Source organism: Rattus norvegicus, chromosome 16 (genome assembly GCF_036323735.1).
Source record: "Rattus norvegicus strain BN/NHsdMcwi chromosome 16, GRCr8, whole genome shotgun sequence".
Classification (NCBI taxonomy): Eukaryota; Metazoa; Chordata; class Mammalia; order Rodentia; family Muridae; genus Rattus; species Rattus norvegicus.
In genome coordinates this window covers 75,685,664-75,709,240 of record NC_086034.1, presented here as the reverse complement: position 1 = coordinate 75,709,240, position 23,577 = coordinate 75,685,664, and the positions used below count along the sequence as shown (strand labels likewise).

The window sequence follows — 23,577 nt, the reverse complement described above, 5'->3', positions numbered from 1 at the left end:
ACCCACTCTTCCAGGTCCTTCCTAGTCACTTCTATGTGACTCATGACTGTCACTCATTCCAGGACCCTGTGGCTTCAGTTTTGTTGTTGACTGTAGTAAAAGAAAACAGGCCGTTCTTTGTGTGGCTTGTTCAAAACAGGGGTGTCTGCTTTGGGGCCTGATGGTTGTAGGCTGTGGGTCTCTGTGTTTGAATCTTTTCTGCCAGGATCCCCTGAACAGGAGTACCTCTCCAGCCTTGGCTTGAATAGCAGTTCAATAGAATATCACCCATAACTTCTGTTAATGGATGCAGAAGGACTTACAGTAGCTATAGGGGAGGGGAGCTCAGATCTTCCATTGCCCTCTAAGCACAGTTCTTGGGGCTATTCTAACTGGATCTCCAAGCACTTTTGCAATGCCAGCAACTCACATGCTAAGCCATTGGGAATCCTTAACCAACAGAGCTTCAGAGAGCCTCTCCATTGGCAGTGCCCCAGAGCAGGATGGTCAACCTGAGCCAGAACCCTGGGCTGGAGAGAGGTGTTCCTGGGGAAGGGAATGGGAGGTGCTCTCTCCATTGGCAGTGCTCTAGATGATCAGTCTGAGCCGGAACCCTGGGCTAGGAGAGAAATGTTCCTGGGGAAGGTAATGGGAGGTGCTGCTTGCATCCAGGCATTCGGTGAACAGTGCGCTGAGCTGCACTTAAAAGTCTTTGATCTCCAGTAGGATAGCAGCCCTATGTCACCATCCTTGGGCAACGAGGGTACTGAGCTCCAGAGACGGGACAAATACTCCTTATTTCTATCCACCTTACTTCTATAATAAGACTGGGACAGATTTTTAACCTTCCTTTGACCTCTCCGATGCCCTCAGGGCATTGCCCAACCCTCCACCCCTGTGACTACTAGAGTCAGCCTGGAGCCCTCGCCTGCTGAAGCTGTAGTCTACCTAAGTCATACACCCATGGTTTCTGCAGCACTGCCCTGATCCTACCGTGACATGTTTGCCATCTTGTCAGCAGTGGGTCTTGAGAATCTTAAGAGCCAATAAATCAGGAGACTTGGAGTTCAACTTCAGCCTCTACTTCACCCCTTCTGGTTGGACTCCCAAGCGTGCTGGTCTTACACTGACTGCTCCTGAGGTCTCCTCTTCCTCTGCCCCACTGTTATGGCTCCCGTGCACACATATTTGGGCATCTCTGGTATAGGTAAGATTGGATGAAGCAGCCCCTGCCCATGCTCTGCAGACTCTCGCTCCTTGCAAATCCTGTCTGGGCTATGACTGCTTCCTGTCTGACCATCTTCCTCTTTACCTCTCTTTCTCCATTACCAGTCTAACCTACAGTTTGACCTTGTCCCTCCAGCCTTCCTGGTAGAGAACAGCTGCTCGGCATCTGCTGTAGCTTTGGATAGGAATTCTGGCTAGATTGTCCTTCTATTAGCAACCGAAAAGTCAAAGCAGCACCCCTTCCTTACATTAGGGACCCCCAACTAGTGACACCACCCACGAACACCTCCTGCAAACCACAGGGTCCTGGAATATATGGAGACAACCATGGATCTCATAGAAGTGACTAGGAAAGACCTGGAAGAGTGAGTTATTTGCATAGCCCATCTGGGGTACTATGTTTGCTGTCCCTTTATGTCCTGCGAGATGACTTATACATCCTAGAGAGAAGGGATTGGCTCTGTTGTCGGTCCACTAGCCTGCCTGGGAGTACACTCTCAGATGGGGCTGCCTTTCTAACATGCCCCACCACCATCTGGCCTTCCAGTGCAGCTTCTGGTGGGGCAGTGAGACAGGCTATTTGGTCTATTTTTGTCCCTTATTTGATACCTCAACTTGCATTGTGGCCAGATTTTGGCAGGGGTTTGCAAACTCGTCTGGGGATGGGTTAAAAAGTAGACATGGGTAGGTGGGTCTCAGTGTATGGAGTTATGACAAACTACATTTCCAGATAACGGCCACGCTTTTATAAATGGGAGACACAGTTCCCAGACTTAGGAAAAACACAAGCGAGTATTCACAGAGATACTCATAGCAGACCATTTTTCTTGGCTTGTCTGACACTGTATCCTGTATTTCACAAGTACCTTTGTTTAAGAAATTCATCCAGATGGGATAAGCAAGAAAAGATTATTTTTATCCAGGTACAGGGGACAGAAAACTGAGTCTTGGTGCCCAAAGTCTGCCCCACTAACTTGGCTTTCTTGACTTCTGGGTCTGGTTTAGCCTGGCAGCAGGGGATAGGCTCTGCCTTGTTGACATGGGGCAGGGAGTATATATGCTTCAGCGAGCTGGCTGCTAATATTTCTGGCATATCTCCCTGCTGGCTAGGTGGTGAGTTCTTGTTAAATATCTATTGATTATGAACCTACAGGAAAGGACTGGTCAATGTATGTGGTCAGCGAACCTTGCGGGTCCAGCCAAGTTGACTCTGGGTACTGTTTTAGTCACCTTTGCATCACAATGATGAAATACCCAGCAGACATAACTTGGTGGGGGCAGGAAGATTTAGTTGAGCTCATAATTTCGGAGGTCCCAAATCCTTGCGACAGGGAACCTCCAGATGACTGCCCTAGAAGCAGAGACAAGGTGGGAGCCCGGAGGGCTTACAACTCTCTATGGCCTGCCTCCAGTGACTTACTTCCGCCAGCCAGGATCTCCCTCCAATTTCCCTTACCCTCCCCCAAACAGTCTGGAATAAACATTCGGAAGCATAAGCTCATAAGGAACACTGCAGATTTGAGCCATGATAAAGACATTTCTCTTTTTGCATCCCTGTCTTGGAAGATGTAAGCTTGGTTTTAAAAATGGTTTGGATGGTTATTTTTCAAGCTCACACACAGTAACACATGTTTCTCTTTTATTCATTCCCTGAGTCTTACTAAATGCACAGAAACACGAACTTCGTCTCAGTCAAGACAGAATAGGTCTGCTACCTCACAAAGCCTCTCACATGCCTCCCGTTCCCATCCACTGGCCCCTAGGTCTGTCCTCCTCACCCAGAATCTTGTCTCCTTCAGCCTGCTCTACCCACAAGCCCTGCAATCTGCAACCCCTATATCTTTGTGTGTCCAGAGCTGAGTAGTGGCTGAGTAGTGACTTCCTTCTGGGTGGATTACAATAGGTGGATTATTCCCTACTAAGGTCATTGGGTTGATTTTCTAGGACAGCCACACAGGTTTTCACCTCAGGCAGATACTCTAGAATGAGATCCCTGGCCATCCTTTGCATAGTTAGAACTCTGGGATGGCCTTGGGTCAGGAGCAAGCCTGCCCTTGTTCAGGTGTGTGCACCCTTCTCATAACTGGCCTCTGGTTCTTCTGTTGGGAGAAGGGAGATGCAGACAGGTTCAGAGTCCTAAGGAATTCAACCAAGATCAAGCCAGAGTCTGGACCCTGCGTCTATGGTCGGTGGCTGCCTACTTCCCTTAACTCATCTTTGCTGTATTTTTGAGAGAGCATCTTGCCATGTTTCCTTAGCTGGACTTGAACAACACTTGGTCCTGGTTCACCCTCCTGAATGCACCCCTACACCTCATGAAGAGAACACATCCTCATGGGACACATTGAACAGTTACCACTGAAGCTTCTCACTTATGAATGAGAAATGTGACACAAAGAGCAGGTTCAGGTGGCAGAGGCCAAGTAGCCATTGGGCATGCGCATGGAGAGCATCCATCTCTGAAGGTAATGACAGGGCTGTGACACATTCTGGCTCAAACAACCTGGTAAGATAGTATCACCTACAAAACCCACTCTTCTGTGCTTCATCCACAGCGTTCTTCTTCTGGGCTCTTGGGTAGCAGGCCTGGTCTGGAGCTGGCATTCTGGACGCTCTGAGTGATTGATACTGCCTGTTCTTTCTTCTTCAGCTCTGACTGCCCTCCCTTTGAGCTACCATTTCATACTTGGGGCCCGTCCCTGAAGGTCCCTTTACCGGCTACAGGCTCCCAATCAAGATGGAGCGAGTGCCTAGGAATCTTGGCTCGAGCACAGCTCCAGCCTTTGAACATAGCAGCAGAGAATTAATTGCTATTCATTGTTATGTAGGTCACGTTTCCTTTGGAGGAAGTTGATGGGATTTTATTATCTTCGGAAAGCGGCCATAGCAGAAAGAAGAATACTTTTGATTGATAATTTAGCTTAAGAATAGTGTCCCATTTTAACAAGTCTCTTGGGGAGCAGATGACCCCAGAGGGAACTATATGTGTATCTAGTAGTCTGTGTATTTGGTAAAACTTTGTGGCTTCTAAAGAGAAGCAGGGCTGGGCCTATCAGGACCTGTAGACCTGACAGAAGCCTGGAGAACAACACATTGGCCATCCCATCTTGATCCACAGCGTACTGGAGGAGCCTTGATGTTCCCCAAAGTGGCCAGCCAGCTGCAAGTGTCTTAACTATATTCCTGTAAACCCCAAACTAGATTGAACAAACAAATGTTTGTATTCACTGTAGGTGTGAACAACATTCTAGATACTCCTACTGATCTGAGGAATATCTAGACAAAGCTAGGAGACCTTCATTATGAAATATGAACATTTCTAAGGCTGGGCTGTGGCTCTGTGAATGAGATCTTTTCTAGAATGCAGAAGGCCCAGATTAAACCCTAGCACTTCGAAAAGCAGAGACAAAACCAGGAAGCACCCTGCCAAGTTAGATTTCTTTAAAAGAAAAAAAAAACAGTAAGGAGATAGTAGCCTTTTAAATCACAAGATTTCCTAGTAAATTTATGCAGAGAATCAAAGAAAATCTGAGCATCACAAGAGTGCTGTACTCTAGAAAACTGTGACTGTCACATCGTAGGAGATTTGGACAGTAGAAGACAAGCCTGTTGCTGGGGACTGGGACTCTGGAGGCAGAGCTCCTGGGGATAGACTCAACTCCGCTCTCTGCTTCTGCTGCCTGGATCTGCTAGCAGCCGCCCCGCCCCACCCCGACCCCCACCTCCCACCCCCAAATCCTCAGTTTCCACATCTGTGAACTGGGGGCAGTAACAGCCTCTCTCTGGGTTGCCACAAGGACCACCTCTAGCTCCCAGGAGCCCAGGCACGGCGTCAAATGCTGCCAGGACCCCAGCTTTTGGTTTTATCCAAAACCAAACAGCGTGAGCCATAAGAAGAAACCTTAAATCGTTTTCTTTTCCCCCTAGGAAATGCCAAATTTGAGGTTTTCCTTTGAAGCCTTGTGGAGGAAGCTTCTAAAAATCAACCATGTGTCTGTGTCCTCACAGGGCCCTGGTGTGTAAATAGCAGGGGGAGAGGACTCATCCCCAGACAGCTCAGGTCTGTAAAATAAACAAGGCACTCAGGAAGTATTCCAAAGCAATGCTGGTGGAAGCAGGTGGCCCAGAAGGCACTAGGGGGTGCTCTGGAGCTGGGGTTCTACAAAATAAGGTCCAGCCTGCAGGGTCCTTCCCTCACGATCAGTCTGAAGATGCCTTCCCCCCTCCACTCCCACCCCCCAGCCCCGTGTCCCTTTGGATCTTCCATAGGGGGAGTCTCCTTGGTATCCTTGTCTAAGATGCAGTAAGTGAGGAAATGTGGGGCATGGGACCTGCTTTGCTGTGTCCCCAGGCTTGCCCTGGCACAGGGAACTAGACTCCTCCAACTGACAGTCGCTGGCGAGGGCATTTCAGCATTGCTTATCCATAGAGCATCACAGCCTGGAATCAGAAGAGCCACAGAAGGATCCAGTTCACTCAGGCCGGAAGAGCAGATTCACTCCCTCTGGTGGTGACCACGGTTCTGGTTCTCTGGCGGCAGAAAGGCTTTCTGGAGCATGTGTCTGTCTCCCTGGTGGTTGGATGCCCCTAGGCTACTGTTGAAGTAGAAGGATCAGGCAAGACACAGAGGCTGGTGCCATGGAAGGAACCTGCGGTTTTCTCCACGCCTTGGCATGCAGAGAGGGTGATGGTGCTGACGCGTTTTCACAGCTGGTGGGAAGCCACAGTGCAAGATCACATGAGGGAAAGCAGCTCAGAGAGGGAAGATGGTGTGTTAGAACCAACACAGCTGAATAAACGCAAGGTCCGGGTGGGAAAGGGCTGTCAGGAGCGGGCAGGGCCAAGAAGGGGTAGCAAGGGAATGGCTAAGTGTGAGACAAGTCTCAGGGCCCTGTTTCCTCTCCCCTCGGGCACAGAACTGGTAGATAACTCAGAAACGATCTTAGCACATCACTAATAATAGGCAAGTCGTAAAAAGGTGTGTGTGTGTGTGTGTGTGTGTGTGTAAAACATCTTATGAGGGGAGTGACAGTCTGTGAGAATAAGTATGTATGTGTGTGTACACTTGTGTTTGAGAATAGAAAATAATAGGCATTATAAAATGGAGTCTGGGAAATCATTTTTTTGTCATTTTTAATGATAGAAAAATAAAATGTGTTAGCTTACAATCCTGCCTAGCCTGAAATTTCTTTTAAAGGCTGTTGTATTTATTTTAAGGCCTTGAACATAGAATACAATGGAGGGTTCAAATCTCATTATTTCTTCTTTGATGCCTGATTCATTCGTGTCCTAGGATGACCCACTGTCAGTAAACCCCAGGAAGGCCCAGGACGCTTAGGCCTGCATCAGTGCACCTTAAAGATCTCACATGCACCACCAAGGCATGGTAGAAAAGACTCACAAAGTTACAGGCAGAGGGAGAGCCTCAAGCCTTTCTAAGGTATTGACTCCCACCCTCTGGTGAGTCTGGGATGTTCTTACCGATGCATAGAAAGAACAAGACATAGAAGGAGGAAGAGTCCAAGCCTTAGGAAGCCATCTGAAAATCTTCACATGTTTACTGAGCACCTGTTATGCGTGAGACATAGTTGCTAATCCTGAGGTCTTGAGGACTGACACTATGACCAGGAACAAAACAGTGGTCAAAATTATTAGAAAGACAAGACCACAGATCAAGCAGTGAATTATGTAATCTGTGCAGCAAAGGCTGAACGTATCGACAGGGAGAAAGTTAATGGAGACAATAATAGAGATTCTGCCAGGTAGAGGAAAAGGGAGCATGAGTGGCTGGAGAGCAGAGGGGAAAGGCTATTTGAGAACAACAATACAGTATATGGAACACAGAGGCATTCTAAGAATGACATGCTTATACAACATGGAGGCTTGAGCAAATACAGATCCAAATTCTTAGCTGTAGAGGCTGGAGAGATAGCTCAGTGGTAAAGAGCACTGACCGCTCTTCCAGAGGACCTGAGTTCAATTCCCAGCAGTCACATGGTAGCTCACAACCGTCTGCAGTGGGATCCGATGCCCTCTTCTGGTGTGTCTGAAGAGAGCGACAGTGTACTCACATACACAAAATAAATAAGTAAACCTTAATTTAAAAATAAAAGGGTAATGGGTATTCATTTGTACTCAGAAGTACCTTCATTGACCTAGTCCATTGGGCAGGATCATAGTGACCTTGACCATTGCTGCAGTTAACAGCCTGTGAAACAGAACTCAAAATGGACCTGTGTCAAAGAAAAAAAGTTAGTGTTGGTTCCAGGTTCTCAGCGAAGTCCCATGGCTCTATGGTTCCCATGTCTACTTAGAACTGGCCACACCAAGCTCCAAGGTGACCATTTGCTTTCAGGGCTACTGTGGTGCTATGTGGTAGGATTTATGAGATCTGACCACAATGTATGGCCGCACCACATTAGTCAGTGGAAGGCCAGGGTGAGGAGGCCAAATCCAAATGGCTCAGGTGGACCTTGGCTGGGTATCTTTACCCAGCCTGCCTCCTCCAGGCACACCACATTTTCCTATGGAGAACAGTATGCCCCCACCCCCACCTCCATCACAGTATCTACTGTTGCTTCACCTAATAACACAACAGTGGGTAGAGAAGAAAGCACACAGCACCCAGAAAGGACTATTTTCCACGTGATGTGTGTGGACACCTTCCCAGGCACTTTATAAGCCTGTGTGAGCAAGTCATGGACCGATGTAAGGACAGTGGTAGCCACGCCTTGTCTCAAGTGTGAAAACAGTAGAACGGCCCTAGGCACCGCTCACGGATGCATATGTGAGTCCTAAGAATCTGTGAAGATGGCTGGCAGCAGCGGAACACAGGGGAGAGAGAGCTGGGAAAGAAGTCAGAAGGTGATTTACCGGTGTCTGTGGTATTCTGTTCTTGAGCTGGGTGCACCCCATTCCTCTTTACCTTTTTAATACAGGCCTTGACTTACATCACGCATTTAAGGATACAAACAACTGTGGTAAAAGTGACATCAGTATAGAGATTGCTTCGGATGAGGAGGGGCAGGGGACTAGAGCGCTGAGTAAGTATGCCTGTTTCTTCCCTAGGCTCGGGTGCTATCTTTCTTCTGTTGCTTGTTCATTCTTACTCTTCCTCCTTATCTCGACCAACCACGTCTCTCCCCCTAGACTGTCCCTTCTAGCGTTTCTAGGTAATTATAGCGTTAGCTATGGGGTAGAAGGAAAGCGCTCTGGTGTATTGGTATGGAGACTCATAGTGAGGTCTGAGTGGCTTTGTAGTCCCTGTCTCCTCTCTCCCTTCCAAACTGAAAAGACCATACGCTATATGTGAGACACAAGACACCTGGGTAGCAGCCCAGCGCTCCTGTTACGACACTTCTGTGTTGCCTCAGTTGTTCCTCAGAGCATCCTGAAACGTTGACGCTGGCTCCTGCTTCGTAGTGAGTCTGGATGGCTCAGGGGTACTCAGTGACTAGCCCTGGGTCAGCCACACCCGTGAGACATTTGGGATCACACCCAAACTGTTCTCTGCTGCCCTCTCTAACACGGCCGTGCGCATCAGCTCTAATTCTGGAGCTCAACCTTGGGACCACAGCACTCAATACTGAGGAACCTAGACGGTGAAGGATGCCAGACTAGGTGGGCATCCTGTGAGCACCCCCGGGCCTCCAGGACACTGGCTTGCCGACCTTACTGTAAGCCCTAGTCCTGTACATTTCAACATGGGGTCCTTGCATCTCTGCGGAGCTCGAGAAGAGCTTCAAGAAGAAGAAGGCGCCAGAAAACTTCTTTAAAAACTTCTGTTTTCACCATGTGTTTTTGTGATGCCCATAATGTATTGGCACAATAATACTTGTGTGTGGTGCGTAAATAATAAGCAAATGTGCGTCTGCTGACGATGTGTGCTCCAAAACATTTCTCTTGAGAGGGATATGAGGTTTCAACAGTTTACTTACCAGAGCTGGGTGTGTGACTTTGGTGGCAGAGCGCTTGTCTTTATCTGGAGTTAGGTCTCCAGCCCTTAGGGTTGTGGGTGGAGCGCAAACACTGTGAAAGTCTACCTCGTTGAGTTCCCAGTTTTCAAGTGAGTTCCGGTTCTATGTCAGAGAGTGACGTCACACCCCTGCCACTGGGTGGTCTTGCAAATGCAGTCACAGCGATATTCTTGGGAGTTCGGTTAAAACAGCACAAGGGGAAGGTAGATGAGTCCCTTTTTAAGGGAGCAGATTTTACGAGGCCAAATTCCTGAAAAAAAAAATTGAATGATTATTAAACAGATGGTTTCTGTCCAATTAGGGGAAAAACAATGTGTTCTGGCAGCTACCGTGGGTTCACCAGAAATTAGTGATGTCCACAGAACTCATTTCCTTTATAATTCTCAACAATTGTTTATTGGAAGAGATCTTTCATCCCTCAGTGCATGTATGCATTCATGGCCCACTTGGCAGCAATTCCTGGGCATCTATTACGTTTAAAGCCCCAGGCTAGTGATGAATCTCTGCCCCCAAAGACTTTGCTTTTAATAAAGAAGACAAACCACACACACACACACACACACACACACACACACACACACACACACACAAAGAGAGAGAGAGAGAGAGAGAGAGAGAGAGAGAGAATCCCCGAGGTGCCACAAACTGCCATGAACAAATGTCACCAGGTTCAGCAGAAGGAAAATGCTGCAGAGACCCCTGACCCCTTACCCTTAACCCCTGACCCCTGACCCCTGACCCCAGGACTGCTTCCATAAGGAAAAGCAGCCACAGAACTTCTGTTTATTCTCTAATATCATACCCGAAATTCAAATCGATTTTTGTGTGCAGAAACAATGGAGAAGTCTCTCTGGGCTTTGGGCGTGATGAGCACAGAGGATATTTGGTTTGCAAGATTCGGAACCACTGGGACTGCCACACCACAGTGGTTTACATAATGGACTGCGGCCAGAGGCCAGCAGCCTGCCCAAAGTGGAGCGGCGGGGGTGGGGCGTCTTTAATGATAGGATGCCGGGCCCTCCTCAGCTATGATCCTTGATGTTTTGGTTTACAGGAGCCCCCGGGCGAGCGCAACAGCATCTTCAACAGACTCTTGAGAGATAAATGTATTCTAATGAGCAGAAATTATATTTATTTTGTGTTAGGACATAGCCTAAGAGTCTTGTCAAAATCTCCAGGAGACCTTGTAACACACGGCCAAGTGAAACTAATAATTGACCTCCCATCTCCTAGCTTCCACACCTGTGGATTCAAGCCATTGCCAGTGGAAGATAATTAGGGGAAGGGGCCATAAAATAACACGGACGAACGGGGAAAAATAGCACAGCAGCTCTCATCCTGGGGTCTCCATTGGATTAGCTAGTGTGAACAAAGCGAGATAATTCAAGTTGTGGAAGAACATGCGTGGGTTCTCTGTGAGCTCTGCTGTGTAAGCGGCTTGAGCACCTCAGGTTTTGGTGTCCGCCGACCCTGGAACTAGTCTGCAGCCTGTCTAACAGCAAGAGCTGCATGCACCAGGCACTCACCGAGGTGAAACCATACTGACTTAGCGCATGAAGTGGTCCTCCTGGTTCCAAAGAGCAGAGGCAACCTGGGCTTCAGTTTCGAGCGTTGAGATGGACCCTAGGGCTTCATCTCAGAAAATAACGGAAAGGGGACATGATACAGTAGAATGTGAAAGCTCCTGGGGACTGTCCCATATCAGAGGAGTGACAAACAGCCCTATTGCCCAGCACAGGGGCGTCACCTGAGACCGGCTTCTAGGTGCAGCTGAGGTCCAAGCTCTGCCAGTGCAGCTCCTGGATTAGAAAAGAGCAGTGTGGTACAGCCCAGCTCTCTCTGGCCTGGGCAGCAAGTTTGTCCCTGAGGGTAGCTGGCCTTCCTCCCAGAGGGTGTACACTCCTTGGGGGAGGGACAGTTCTGAAGTTAACTCTGAGATGACCCCAGCTCCCAGCCATGCCAGGAGCCTGATCCCGGGCTCCGGAGATCTGTGAGGGACTGTACTGCTACTCAAGGCACCACACGAGGACCAGGTCTACTTATTTGCTGATGCTTCCTCTTAGAGTCTGAAAACCTCTAATGGAAAAGTGTTTCTCCTCGGTGGATGGTGGCACGGCTCCTGGATCTTATCCTTTATGGTGGTGACAACCATGGATTAATCCCAGAAGTCTTTACTGAACACCTACTACCTACCAAGCACTCTACTTCTCCAGAGCCATTTCCCTGCCTGCCCTGAGCTAGCCACATACTGTGTCTGAAATGCTGTCCGGTGGGCCTGCTCCTTTTCTGTGGTTTAGATGGGAAGGGAGGAGGAAGAATGTCACTGTTCTGAGTCCAGTGCTCCAAAAGATGCCAGCCTAAGGGTGTATGCCACTGGGAGCTTGCTGGGTATTTTCAGTCCTAACAGTGCCTCCAATTGGGTTAGCCCTCCCGTGCTTGCCAGTGTTGAACTGTAGAGAAGGCCCAGACTCCAGTGGGAGGTGGTCTCCAACGATTGCAAAACATAGAAGGTCATTTCATGGCTGTCTAGGGCGTCTTCCGTGGCAGCTGAGTCCTCTCGGCAGGCCTGTTTGGTTCTGCAGCAAAACTGTGAAACCAGGTGGCTGCCCAGTCAGGGGTCTGGCTCAGCTTCTGTCAAGTCGCAGGAAGGCTGGAGGGACCCTTTTCAGGAAGGGAGAGACAAGCAACACAGCCCCTAGGAATGGATTCCAGGAGCCCCTTAGGGTCACAAATGGCAGCCCTGTCCATGAGCCCACACCCAGGTTCCAGTGACACTACCCCGTCCCCAAACTGCCTCTCTCCTCAGTCCCTCCAGGTCAACCACCCCTTCTACCAGCTGCCAAGCACTGTGGGTACAGTGTAGCTCTCTGGTCAGACACTCTGGACCCGTGCCACTTCACCTCATTGACGGATTGAACGTGTATTAAAAAAAAAGTCCTTCTGCTTCCGGGATTGCATAAGAATGCCCTGCGGGTTGAATCTGGTTGCCCCCCCAAAAAACCCTCTTTTCTTTCTTAGCAGTTTTCTTCTAGAGATTCACCCCTAATTCCCAGGAACAGAGTGGCTTGGAGCCTTGTTTATTAAGTCTGTGCCCAGGTTCTCTATTTATTAGCCATTACACAACATAAGGACATCAGTGAAAGCTTGGAAAAACAGAGTCCCAGTGTCTTTGTAGACCTGGACTAGAGAGGGTTTCCAATGCCCTTAGGAGACATACAGGACAGCCAGTTTCCGCGCCAAAGACAATCTGAGGGCCACATGCAGGCGCCGCCCTGCACCCTGGTCCCCGATAAGGCCTTTTCTAGTTGCAGGGTAGTTGTGGCTAGTCTCCTGGGGCGAGCCTGTTCTTGCTGCTCTGACAGCTCTCCCGCCCTCCGGCCCGCCGGCGGGGTCCTGGTCCTGAGCAACAAGATGGGCTTCTGTAAAGTAAGTACTTGGAAGCCGCGTCGCTGGGGGAAACATGGGGCAGTTGTGGGAGCAGGTGCGCCTCAAGGCTGTCACCACCCAGCAGCCATGGTATGCAGAGGAAACCTCGCACTCCAGGAAGGACTTGCTGCTGAAAGCGGCCGGCCGGAGTCATGGCGGGTGGCCTCTGTCGTTCTTACTTTCCACAACCTCAGACTTGCTGCGGAATTGAGTTCCTTCTGTAACCGCTGATCTATGTTCTGCTTCGGGGAGGGGGGTGGGGTTAGGCATCGCGGTTCCCGATGCATCACAGAGCAAACCCGCTGAGATTCTAGTGGCTTTCTTGACCCTTGAGCAACTTGCCGGTGACAGGGAGTAGAGAATAAAGGCGCCTGAGAGTGGTCACTCTGTTCTTAAAATGGTAGACTTTGAATTTCTGCTGCTTAACTGAGGGAAAGAGGTCTGTCAGGAGAGAGGGAGGGAGAGTGGAGAGGGGGGGGGAGGAGGGAAAGGGAAAGGGCGAAACAGAAAGGGAAGGAGGAGATGAAGAAAGAGAGGGAGGGGAGGGAAGAGAGGGAGAGGGAGAAGGGACCAGTATGGCTCTGGAAGATAAGTAAGACAAGTTGGCTACCTCTCACTCCAAAAATGACCTGTCAGTCTTTCTACAAAACTAGTCGTCGTCTTCTTCTTCTTCTTCTTCTTCTTCTTCTTCTTCTTCTTCTTCTTCTTCTTCTTCTTCTTCTTCTTCTTCTTCTTCTTCTTCTTCTTCTTCTTCCTCTTCCTCTTCCTCTTCTTCCTCCTCCTCTTCTTCTTCCTCTTCTTCTTCCTCTTCTTCCTCTTCTTCTTCCTCTTCCTCTTCCTCTTCTTCCTCCTCCTCTTCTTCTTCCTCTTCTTCTTCTTCTTCTTCCTCTTCTTCTTCCTCTTCCTCTTCCTCTTCCTCTTCTTCTTCTTCTTCTTCTTCTTCTTCTTCTTGTTCTTCTTCTTCTTCTTCTTGTTCTTCTTGTTCTTCTTCTTGTTCTTCTTGTTCTTCTTCTTGTTCTTCTTGTTCTTCTTCTTGTTCTTCTTGTTCTTCTTGTTCTTCTTGTTCTTCTTCTTCTTGTTCTTCTTCTTCTTCTTCTTGTTCTTCTTCTTCTTCTTCTTCTTCTTCTTCTTGTTCTTGTTCTTCTTCTTCTTCTTCTTCTTCTTCTTGTTCTTCTTGTTCTTCTTGTTCTTGTTCTTCTTCTTCTTGTTGTTCTTGTTCTTGTTGTTGTTGTTGTTGTTGTTGTTGTTCTTCTTCTTCTTCTTCTTCTTCTTCTTCTTCTTCTTCTTCTTCTTCTTCTTCTTCTTCTTCTTCTTCTCCTTCTTCATTATTTACATTAATCTAAGTGAAACACAGGTAGAAAGGCAGGGTTTTTGTCACTACCACAGAAAAGAGATAAGCCTAGCAGAGTATTCTCTCAGAATCACAAAAGCCTTTGTCTTCATGAGCTGTTCAGGAACCTTCAACAATGCTTGCGAAGTGACAGGTGACATTCTGTGTAATAGAAACAAAGCAGAGACAAGAGAGAAATCCCACCCAGGAGGAGCACATGCCCTAGCTGAGGGTTGGAGGATTAATGCTGTGTGAATGAGAAAATTTCACACCTATTAAAAACCTGGGGGTGGGGACGTGGCTTGGGATAGAGTGCTCGCCTAGCATGGACGATACCAGAATCCATCCACAATACCACCAAGAAAGAAAGAAATGATGACAATTGGGAGGGGGGAGCAGACGAGGGGACTTCTGCAGGTCAGCTAAGCCAAAGCTGAAGATACTGCCCAGGGAGAGAGCCACACTTTAGGAGGGCGAGGTGGGGGAGAGAGCATCTGCAAAGGTCTTAAGGTAGACATGGCTGGAGTCAGAGGCCAGGAAGGAGAGGCTGGGGTGTAGGTGTAGAAGACACAGGGCTTTGCCTATCATTATGAAAATTTGGAAGACAAGAGATTTTCAACAGTTTGGGTCTGAAACCAATAGTGTTAATCTCTACTCATGCCAGCATACCTTCTTCCTGGCACCTTTGAAAACAAACTCCAGGAATCGGGTCTCCCCTGTCCCTCGTTCCTACAGCAATCCTCAGCCTTTTCCTCTGGAATATGCAGGGCCAGTTGCCGACAGAATGATGTGTGGTGTTTCCCTGTCTCCGATGAACAGAGAAAACAAGGAAGGCTGTGGGTGCTCACCATGCAAAACAGTACTGTTGGCACAATGGGGAAGGAGGCAGAAGCTACTATGGAAACACAGTGTGTTTGCAGTATGGTCATTTGTAGTCCCAGCTGCTAGGAGGGAAAGTAGACTGGGCTTCTGGAATGCCAACCATCCAGACCGCTCACGATGTCAGCGCTGGAAAGCCAAGCTGCTCAGAGGGGGCCCAAGCCTTGCTCTTCTTTTAATTTTCTTTCTGTAAAAATTTTTTCCTTTTATTGAAAATCTATTTTGGTCTCACATACTATATCCTGATTGTAGTTTCCCTTCCCTCTACTCCTCCCAGCTCCTCCCCACCTCCCCTCCCACCTGGCTCCACTCCCGCTCTGACTCTCATTAGAAAACAAACGAGTTCTAGGGGAATATGATGATATGATATGATGTGATATGATATAACGAAAAAATAACACATTTGGAATCGGACAAACCAAACACAAGGAAAAGAGCCCAAGAAAGGGAATAAGAACGAGAGGCTTACTTGTTGCACACAATGCCAGTAGACTGGAAGCCATAATTTACACGCAGAGGACCTGGTACAGACTCGTGTATCCCTGCGCATGCTGACTTGGTCTCTGTGAATTCATATGAGCTTTGCTAATGTTGATTTAGAGGAGCATTTCTTGGTGTCCTTCCCACTCTGTCTGCATCCTCTTCCATGGGGTTCCCGAGCCCCAAGAGGAGGGATTTGGTGGAGACATCCCATTAGGCTGAGTGTTCCAAGGTCTCTCACAATGTCTGTCTGTGGGTCTCTGTATTGGTTCCCACCTGCTACAGGAGAAAGCGTCTCTGATGATGGCGGTCTTGCTTTGGTTTTGGAATGGGTAGTGGTACTCCTCCAAATGGCCCCACCTCTTCCAGTGTTACCTTTCCACCCACCTTTCTTTGCTTCCTTCTCTTTTTCTATCCTTCTTTCCTTCTCTGCTGGGAATCAAGCCTTAGGTCTGCTAAGCACGCACACCGTAATACTTGAGCTTCAGCCCTGTCCTCCCCCCTTCCACCCTCTTTGGGTACAGCCACGGTGGCATTGAGAGAAGTAGACCTCAGTCTGGCATTTGTCCTCAGGAGTTTCACCTTCTGAGGGCAGAGTCTCAGAGTCAGGGTCCTGCCAGCCTCCTCCCTCAGTCCCAACCCCCCCAGCATTTTCACAGCAACCTGGCACTGCTTACTCTGTGTGGTGGGATCTGTGGAGCTCGTGTCCCTGTCTGTGTCTGTGGCCCTGAGTACCTGGAACATAGTCAGCATTCATAAATCTTGGAGACACTAATAAGTGAACGGATAATAAACCATTTGCAAAGCACCTAATGGACCTGATTATTGCTTACCCACCTGATGGGTGGGTGAGCCTGCCCTCCCTCCTTGGATCTCCTCCCCAGGCACTCTCTGCATTCCAGAGTTTTAAATTTCACCTTACAGGAACTCCCCCGGAGAGCCCTTCTCTTTCCCACACGTTTAGGCATATTTACCTCTGTGTCATTGCTCCCTCAAGTTGAGCTGGGGGAGGGCGGCGCTCTAGACTGACTCATCCCTGAGTCACTTCCTCTCACTTTCCCCAGCATCCAAGGAGCTCCTCCACGGGATTGAAAAAAATATATTTTTCAAGTGAGTTAATTTAAAAGCAGTGAATGAGTGTGAGCCTTTCATTTCTCCTTTACTAACTCAAGTGGTGAGCACTGACTGTCAGAATCCATCTGCCTGTTAATTTGGAAAACAAATCTCCAGGCAGGCCGGAGCAGAAGGAGGTGGTCACAGCTTAAAGGCCCAGTGCCTGTGCCTCAGAGTACGGGAGCCCCTGGCCTAGATTATAGCCTACAGTCCTGCTTTGGGAAAGTTTGGGTTGCCATTCTTGGACAGGCGGTGGCAGTGGTTGAAGATCTTGTTAGCAGGAGAGCTGCTTTGATCCCTGATTCCTGTGTTCACCTAGCCACCACCATCTTTCCTAGCTTGCTGTGGGTGCTGAATTTCCTGTATCCACACAGGAAGGAAGTGGTCCTGGAGATGGTGGGTCTGAGCAACCTACTAAGTACTTTAGTGTGCAGTGGGAGGGATCCAGGAGTGGAGGCAGCATGGTGTGCATGGACAAATTTGTTCATGTAGAGATGAGCAGTTAAGTTGAACATGATGTGTTTATAAAAAGATGAAGAGAGGATATGTCTCTGGTTTCAGCACCAATGTTGTGTTTATAAAAAAAAAATAAAGAGAGGGGCGATATGTTCTACGGAGGTCTGAGGAAAGGAGGTGCCTCAGCGGGCCCATGCTGAGATATCCCTTCCCACAGAGGGACCAGCCACACAACAGTATAGTATAAAAGAGAGTTTATTCAGGGCATGGGGAGGGGAGTTAAAAGGGTAGTAGGGGCAGAGAGGGAGAGAGTAGAGAAATAGAAGAGTCAAGGAGTAGAGTAGGGGCTGAGCATAAGCACGTGGAGAGAATGGGGGGATGGGGAGAGAAGAAACAAGGAGGGAAGAGGGTATAAGCAAGAGAGCAAGAGAGAGCAAGAGCAAGAGGGTGAGGAGGGGTCAAGCAGCCCCTTTTATAGTGTCAGGCATACCTGGCTGTTGCCAGGTAACAGTGAAGGTGGAGCATACCTGGCTGTTGCCAGGAAACTGTGGAGATATAGCTTAGACAGAACAAGCAAATGGCTCCACCCCCATCCCCTTTTACCCCAGGCTCACTCTCTTTCTGGAGAAGGTTCCTGGTTTTCTGTGGTTGTTTTCCCAAAGCAGGATGCAAAACAATATTTTGGAAGAGGAGTTTCTATCTTCTATACCCTTCAGGAAGCTAGTGGCTTTAAAAGCTCTGTTCCTGTGTTCTGCTCAGCAACTGATGATTTACAAGCAATGGGCAGTTTCCAGCTACTTCAAAGGCTGGGAGGTAGCTCAGTCTGCTGCTTGTGTTGTTTTGATGGGAATTAGCACTCTTTTTTTCTTCAAAGTGGCAGGAACTCTCCATGGGGTGTCTGTGTAGGGTCCAGCAGGGATCTCCACAGTGTTATTTGAAGGTGCCAGAAGAATCTAGAGTCCTGGAACACTTTTGCCACATCTGCCACGGAGTCCAAGAGACCAGCCATGGGATGCTTTTCCCTAAGCTGTCTCTAAAATCTTCTATTAATTACATATATGCCAGCTTTTCTGATAGAATATCGACTTGTTCTCTGCAAGGAACTATTCTGGGTGCAAATTTAAGGAGATAAGGTAAATGCAAAGAGTGGAAGCATTCAGAGCAGACAGTAGATGGGGAGCAAAGAGGGACGGTGGCCCTGGGCATTATAGTCTCTTCTGGGAATTCTTTCATCTTGCAATCTTCAACCCCAGCAGTTGGGTCTGTCATGCTGCAGAATGTGTGAGTTGATGGGGGATGTTGAAATAGAAGCTGGAGTCAGTGAGATCTTGCATGACTCCTGAATGTCATCTCATGCACATGTCTTGATAGCCATGGACCAGCCCAGGAACATATTGGGCTTACTGCCCCAACTTTGTTCTTTCAAATGCTGGGTATGCCTTTTGCTTCCTATTTGGTTTAGAGTTCTTCTTCTTCTTCTTCTTCTTCTTCTTCTTCTTCTTCTTCTTCTTCTTCTTCTTCTTCTTCTTCTTCTCCTTCTCCTTCTCCTTCTCCTTCTCCTTCTCCTTCTCCTTCTCCTTCTCCTCCTTCTCCTTCTCCTTCTCCTTCTCCTTCTTTTCTTCTTCTTCTTCCTCCTCTTCCCCTCTTCTTCCTCTTCCTCCTCCTCTTTTATTTTAGTTTTTGTTTGGTTGGATGATTTGGGTTTGGAGACCTAGAGTTGGTTTTCTTCCCCCACACATACACCCTGGCTGATTTGACCTGGAACTCACTATATTATACAGGCTGGCCTTGGGCTTGCAAGGATCTTCCTGCCCTAGCTTCCCTGGTACAGATGTCACAGAGATGGGCTACCATGCTTGACTGTAGTTTTACAAATAGCAAGAACTGAGCCTTCTTTGATCTTGCATACTCTTTTTTTTGGACAAGGCCTCTCTATGTAGCTTAGGTTGGCCTCAAATTCATGGCAATCCTACTATCTCAGTCTCTGAATCTTGAATCACAGGCATGTATTTCCATACCTGTCTATTCCTGCATGTTAATGGGACAGGAGGCTGCTCTGTTAGACAATGCTGTCACTCCCACTTTCCACGGGAAGAATTGGGGATGAGCCGCTAACCACTGGCCTTGCCCTGTGGCAGGGTACAGCTAAGTTTCAGTTTCCAGACCAGTGGTTAGGGGATGTGACTTCATCACTTACACTCCGGGCATGTTGAAGCTGTTCTTTCATATGTGTGTCTCTTGGCAGTCTCAATACCCTGGCTATGAGGTGCAGGCCCCCTAGTCAACAGATGGTTCCACTCATGGGCTCTTGAAGCCAGAACTCCTTGCTTCGAATCTTTCATCTGCTACTTTCTAAGTATTACTCTTAGATGAGAAAGACCCACTCTCCCACCCGTTGATCCTCATTGTTAACTGTAGGCTACATAGATTGCCCTAGGATAGTGAGGAAGGATGTATGTATGAGAAAAAGGCCGTGTATCCCGGGAATATTGAGTATATTGTTTTATATCATCTTAGGGACTTTGGAAAAGATTAAAAGTTCTTCCTACTTTCACCATGCCTTTAATTCAAGCTAATAGAATTGTATTGGATTACAGGCAACAGTCAGATATTCCCTGATCCCCAACAAGTGGCAAGCTTGTGTTAGTAGACTAGATCTAGTGTAGTAGGAGTTGATACTGTGGGATAGGGAGGTCACCTGCAAACCCAGGAAGGGGAGAACTCAGCATAGGCTTAGAGAAATAGTGGGGTTCCATAGAAAACAGGCAGCATGGACTTGTGGGGTTTGTGGAGACACCTCATGGAGCTGGCTATGAGGCACAGGGGAACAGGTAGGGGGTAGAAATTAGAGAAGAGGATGAAGAGATAACCAGAGGCCACACTGCACATTCCCAAACCTCTCTGTGGGCATTCAACAAGCCAGCAAGGATTTGGGGTAGGACAGTGTTAGGATATGTCTTGTGCTTCAGGAAGTTCAGTTTGGCAAGGGATGAAGGCCCATGAGAATAAACACCAGAGAGGACAGTAGCATGGGTGCCTGGGTGAGCATGGCTGAAGTCGTGAAGGGTGATCATACCATATAGAACCAATGCAGTATGGTTAAAAATGACTGACTCGTTTAATATGAATGATGGCCACACGTGAGACAAAGAGCAAAACAGACTGTTACTACAGACAGAGCTGGTGACTGTTGCCTGGCTGCTCACTCAAGGGCCTTAGGTCTAGGACAGTCCCGCAGGCTTGATTTTTGAGGCACAGTGTGGGGAGGCGGGGACTAGGTCTGGGTATGACTTAATGCTAGTGGAGCTCACTTGTGACTGTGTTCACATCAGTATGTCAACAGTGAGGGACAGGGAGGCCAGGCTTGGCAGTTCTTTTGTATTCTTGCTTATCTGCAGTCTCTGATCAATGACTTCTGTCCCATTAATTACGGACACTTCCTGGTAAATGGCAATCAGAGAAACAGGCGGGGGAATGACCTTGAGTCTGTCATCAAGACTGGTAGGGCTGACATTCGTCCCTATAGCCAAGAACACTGGGTGTGGTATGGATTGCTGACTCAACAAAGCAGGGAGAGAGAATGAACCTTGCTGCCTGGGGTCGGTGCTGGCCCATTGCATGGAGGCTAGCTGGGATGCTATGCTGACAAAGATTCTGAGGTTATGGTCATAATCCTAGGCAAGAGCACTGTCTGCTGTGCAGATGAGCAGCAGAGGACGTCTTGGTAAGTGTGTTGTGTAACCTCTCCTGGGTTTTCCTTTCTCTCTGCCTCCTTCAGCTCAGCCTTAGCTAGATAAGCCATGCTGCGGCTGACACTTGTGAGATGGCTGTCTGTCATGGATGTTTGATGCTTGGTTCTGTTGAATTCCATACACTAATGCGAGTACTCTTCCCAGACACCAGTGTGTCATCACATATTCCTGATTCCTTGTCCTTCCTGATTACGTACTCTGATTTGGGGCTGGAGTTCAGCACATCAGAGTCTGTGCCAGCCTTCCTTCTGAGCTGGGCTGGAAGAGGCACAGAGTGAAGAAACAATGGCCATTGGTCTTTTTGTTGTCAAATGTGAACAAATTGCCACGCCAGGTTATCAGTTAGTACGGAGTTGCCAATCCAGCTCCCGTAAGCTTTCAACAGAATCACCAACAAACCAGACCTAACTGCCAGCTCTAGGCCAGGTGCCCCTTCAACCTGTGTCCTGTCTTTGCATGGCTCAGGTCCTGAGACCCTGAGCAGGGATGAGGCGAGAATGAAGAAGAGACAAACGTGGACACATAGCTAATCTGGGTCAGGTGATCTGGGCGCTCAAATGGAGAAGCTGTGGCTCTCCGAACAACAATGCATTTATTACATACAATTGAACAGGGAGACAGGTTACTGCATACAGCTGAGCCAGGAGGCCGGGTTGTAATATACATCTGAACAAGGAGGCTGGTTTAGCTGGTCTCAGTAGGAGCCACCTCTACAGGGCAGCAGTCTTCAGACTGTAAACATGGGGGTGGGGCTATGGTGACCCTTTTCTGCACAGACTGTCAGCATTTACACTAGGACCCAAGGATGCCTTTCCCATCCCTCTGAGCCATACTCAGGGATGACTCTGCCACTCACATTGTGGTCTGTGCCCTTAAACAACACACATTCCCTCAGCATGGCGTTTACTCTCTACAACCTTGCTGCTTGTGCTGCTATAAATGCTTCCCCACCTCTGGTCCCTCCTGGCTCTGCCCAGCAGCTGATTCCTCCCTGTTTGGGATCTCTCACACTAAATCAATACCTACAGTTTTTAAAACTCAAAGACCACTCTGCATGCATGTACATGGAGAATTTGAAGATGCGTCAATCCATTCAGGAAGGCTTGCTGCATGCCACCTTAAGTTTCCTTGTGGACTCTCTCAGAAAGAAAGATAGCCTTCTGCCAGAACTCCAGTCTTTCTCCCGTTTCGTGAAAGCGGCTTCTGATGGGGGTGGCGAATCAAGGAGAGAGGCTGGATTTCCACCATCCATTAGGATTGTTTGTTTCCGTTCTGAATGCTCACTTCACCTTCTGCTTTCTTGTCCCCCACCCCCACCCCGTAAGAACCGTAGACCTGGGTACCTGCCACTGACGCCCACGGCAGTACCCAGTGTTAGCAGATTGCACTGGGTGTGTCAGGCACACAGTGACATTTAGTGGGGACTGGAGGACTTGAGCCAACAGAGCTGAGTCCTGCTCTCCACGTCACCCCTTTCTGGTTTGGGCAGGGAACTTGCTTGCCAGCATCCCAGCAGTGCCTGGGCCAGCCCTAAGTTGTAGCTCGTGCTCTGGCTTTGCTTATTGGAACTGATTGTGTTTGTTTGCTTGTTTGTTTGTTTAACAGCACTGGGCTCACAGCCAGTGCTGACAACAGATCTAGATGAGGGTGGGGGGGTCTGCCTTCAGAACACCCCATTTTAGTAAGTTTCCTCACTCCGCAGTCCTTTCTGGGGCAACACACGGGGATTTCCTGGGATTCCCCTTCCTGCCTCTCACCCAGGCGTCCACAACAGCCCTGAGTCCTTGGCTCAGGTCCTCAGTCACTGTCCTGAAGATCTCGCCTTTTCTGGCTGATAAGCAATTGCTGAGCATTCTGGGATATAGAAGGCCCATGGAGAGGCAGCTTTGAAGTGGCCTGCAACGAAGGCTCCCAAAATGTTGAGAGCTTCGAGTAGAGCTAAGGCTCTACCGGACCACCCAAACGCAGAGGTCCAGAATTCAGATGGGCCCGGCCATCTTTGGAGCTTCGGAAGAGGGGGAACTTTGCGAGAGGGAGGACTGTAGGAAATCCAAGAAGAGAGTTGCCCTGAATTGGCTATAAGGAAAGATTTGGCATTGGCACTGGAGAATGAGGGGAAGGGAGACTAAAGGAGGAAAGACTCTGAACTACAGGGTGTCTGAGCAGCTCAGGGCCCGGAAAGAAGAGCCATACATTTAAGGTAAGCATGGGATCCACAAGGACCCTGACTTGGCTCTTCAGGGTGTTTGAATGATGTCAGAGCAACCCTGGGCAATAGAAGGTCCCCAGCAAGCAGAGGGCCAGATCTAATGACATTTATAGGAATGCTGTCACCCCAACACTTTTGGAGGTTAATGCAGGAAGATTGCCAACAGTTTAATGTCAGTCCAGGATTTGTAATTGCATTGTGTCAAAAGCTGGGAAGAAGGGCACTGACCAGCTAAGAAGGTGGCTTCCGCCGAGCCCGATGACGTGAGTCTGGTCCCCAGGACCTACATGGTAGGAGAGCGTCAACTCACACAAACTGTTCTCTGACCTCCACATGTGCACGGTGGCACACATACCCGCCACCCTGACATAACCACAAGACAAATAAACAAACAGGCAAATAAAATTTAATTTTTTAAATGAGAGAAAATTAGAACAGGATCCCAGCTGCAGACCAGTGTTGAGGGCAGCAGGTGGGGAGGTGGGGAAGTTAGGAGTCCAGCAAAGAAGGGGTGAAGAGCAGAGGTTAGGAAGCATCAGCCAGAATGGACGCCGAGTCTGTGAAGGACGAATAGAAAATGTTCTCTGGGTCCTTGGGCAGCCACACAGGTGTGACCCCACCACCAATCATTGCATTTGACAGATAGTGACTCGGAGGTACAGAGCTATTGGCCCATTTACTCAAACCTGAATGGCTTTGTAATGGGGTCCCCAGGCTTGGATGCTTCCCCAATATCCCACTTGGTTTTCA

The 23,577-nt window shown here is 48.6% G+C and overlaps 2 protein-coding genes across 23 annotated transcripts in view; one reads left to right on the top strand and one right to left on the bottom strand.

The window, feature by feature from the left end:
• Positions 1-23,577, top strand: part of Ank1 (ankyrin 1) — a 178,641-nt gene that overhangs the window by 48,224 nt on the left and 106,840 nt on the right. For 15 of the 21 annotated variants that reach the window (XR_005494624.2, XM_039094582.2, XM_063275451.1 and 12 more), the window contains exon 1: positions 12,451-12,608. The exons of 4 other annotated variants lie outside the window; for them this stretch is intronic. Coding sequence is in view for 16 of the 17 variants with exons in the window: in XM_039094582.2 (XP_038950510.2) it covers positions 12,594-12,608 (15 nt within the window). In the remaining variant the exon portion in view is untranslated. Of the gene's footprint in view, positions 1-12,450; positions 12,609-23,577 lie in introns of those variants that run through there. 2 more of the 21 variants (NM_001395565.1, NM_001395563.1) reach the window with 1 other exon arrangement.
• LOC134482520 (splicing regulatory glutamine/lysine-rich protein 1-like) lies at positions 9,119-15,954 on the bottom strand. 2 transcript variants are annotated; one of them, XM_063275984.1, is made up of 3 exons: positions 14,608-15,074; positions 13,219-13,947; positions 9,119-9,432 (listed from the first exon to the last, which is right to left on the bottom strand). In XM_063275984.1, the coding sequence occupies exons 2-3, from the start codon at positions 13,932-13,934 to the stop codon at positions 9,417-9,419; spliced, it is 732 nt and encodes a 243-aa protein (XP_063132054.1). In that variant the 5' UTR covers positions 13,935-13,947; positions 14,608-15,074; the 3' UTR covers positions 9,119-9,416. The 2 variants fall into 2 exon arrangements, with proteins under 2 accessions (XP_063132054.1, XP_063132053.1); XM_063275983.1 differs by having other exon boundaries at positions 13,219-15,954.

Bases quoted from the DNA above. Each gene is read 5' to 3' on its own strand.
- LOC134482520 (XM_063275983.1), bottom strand. From the start codon at position 13,934: ATGAAGAAGGAGAAGAAGAAGAAGAAGAAGAAGAAGAAGAAGAAGAAG.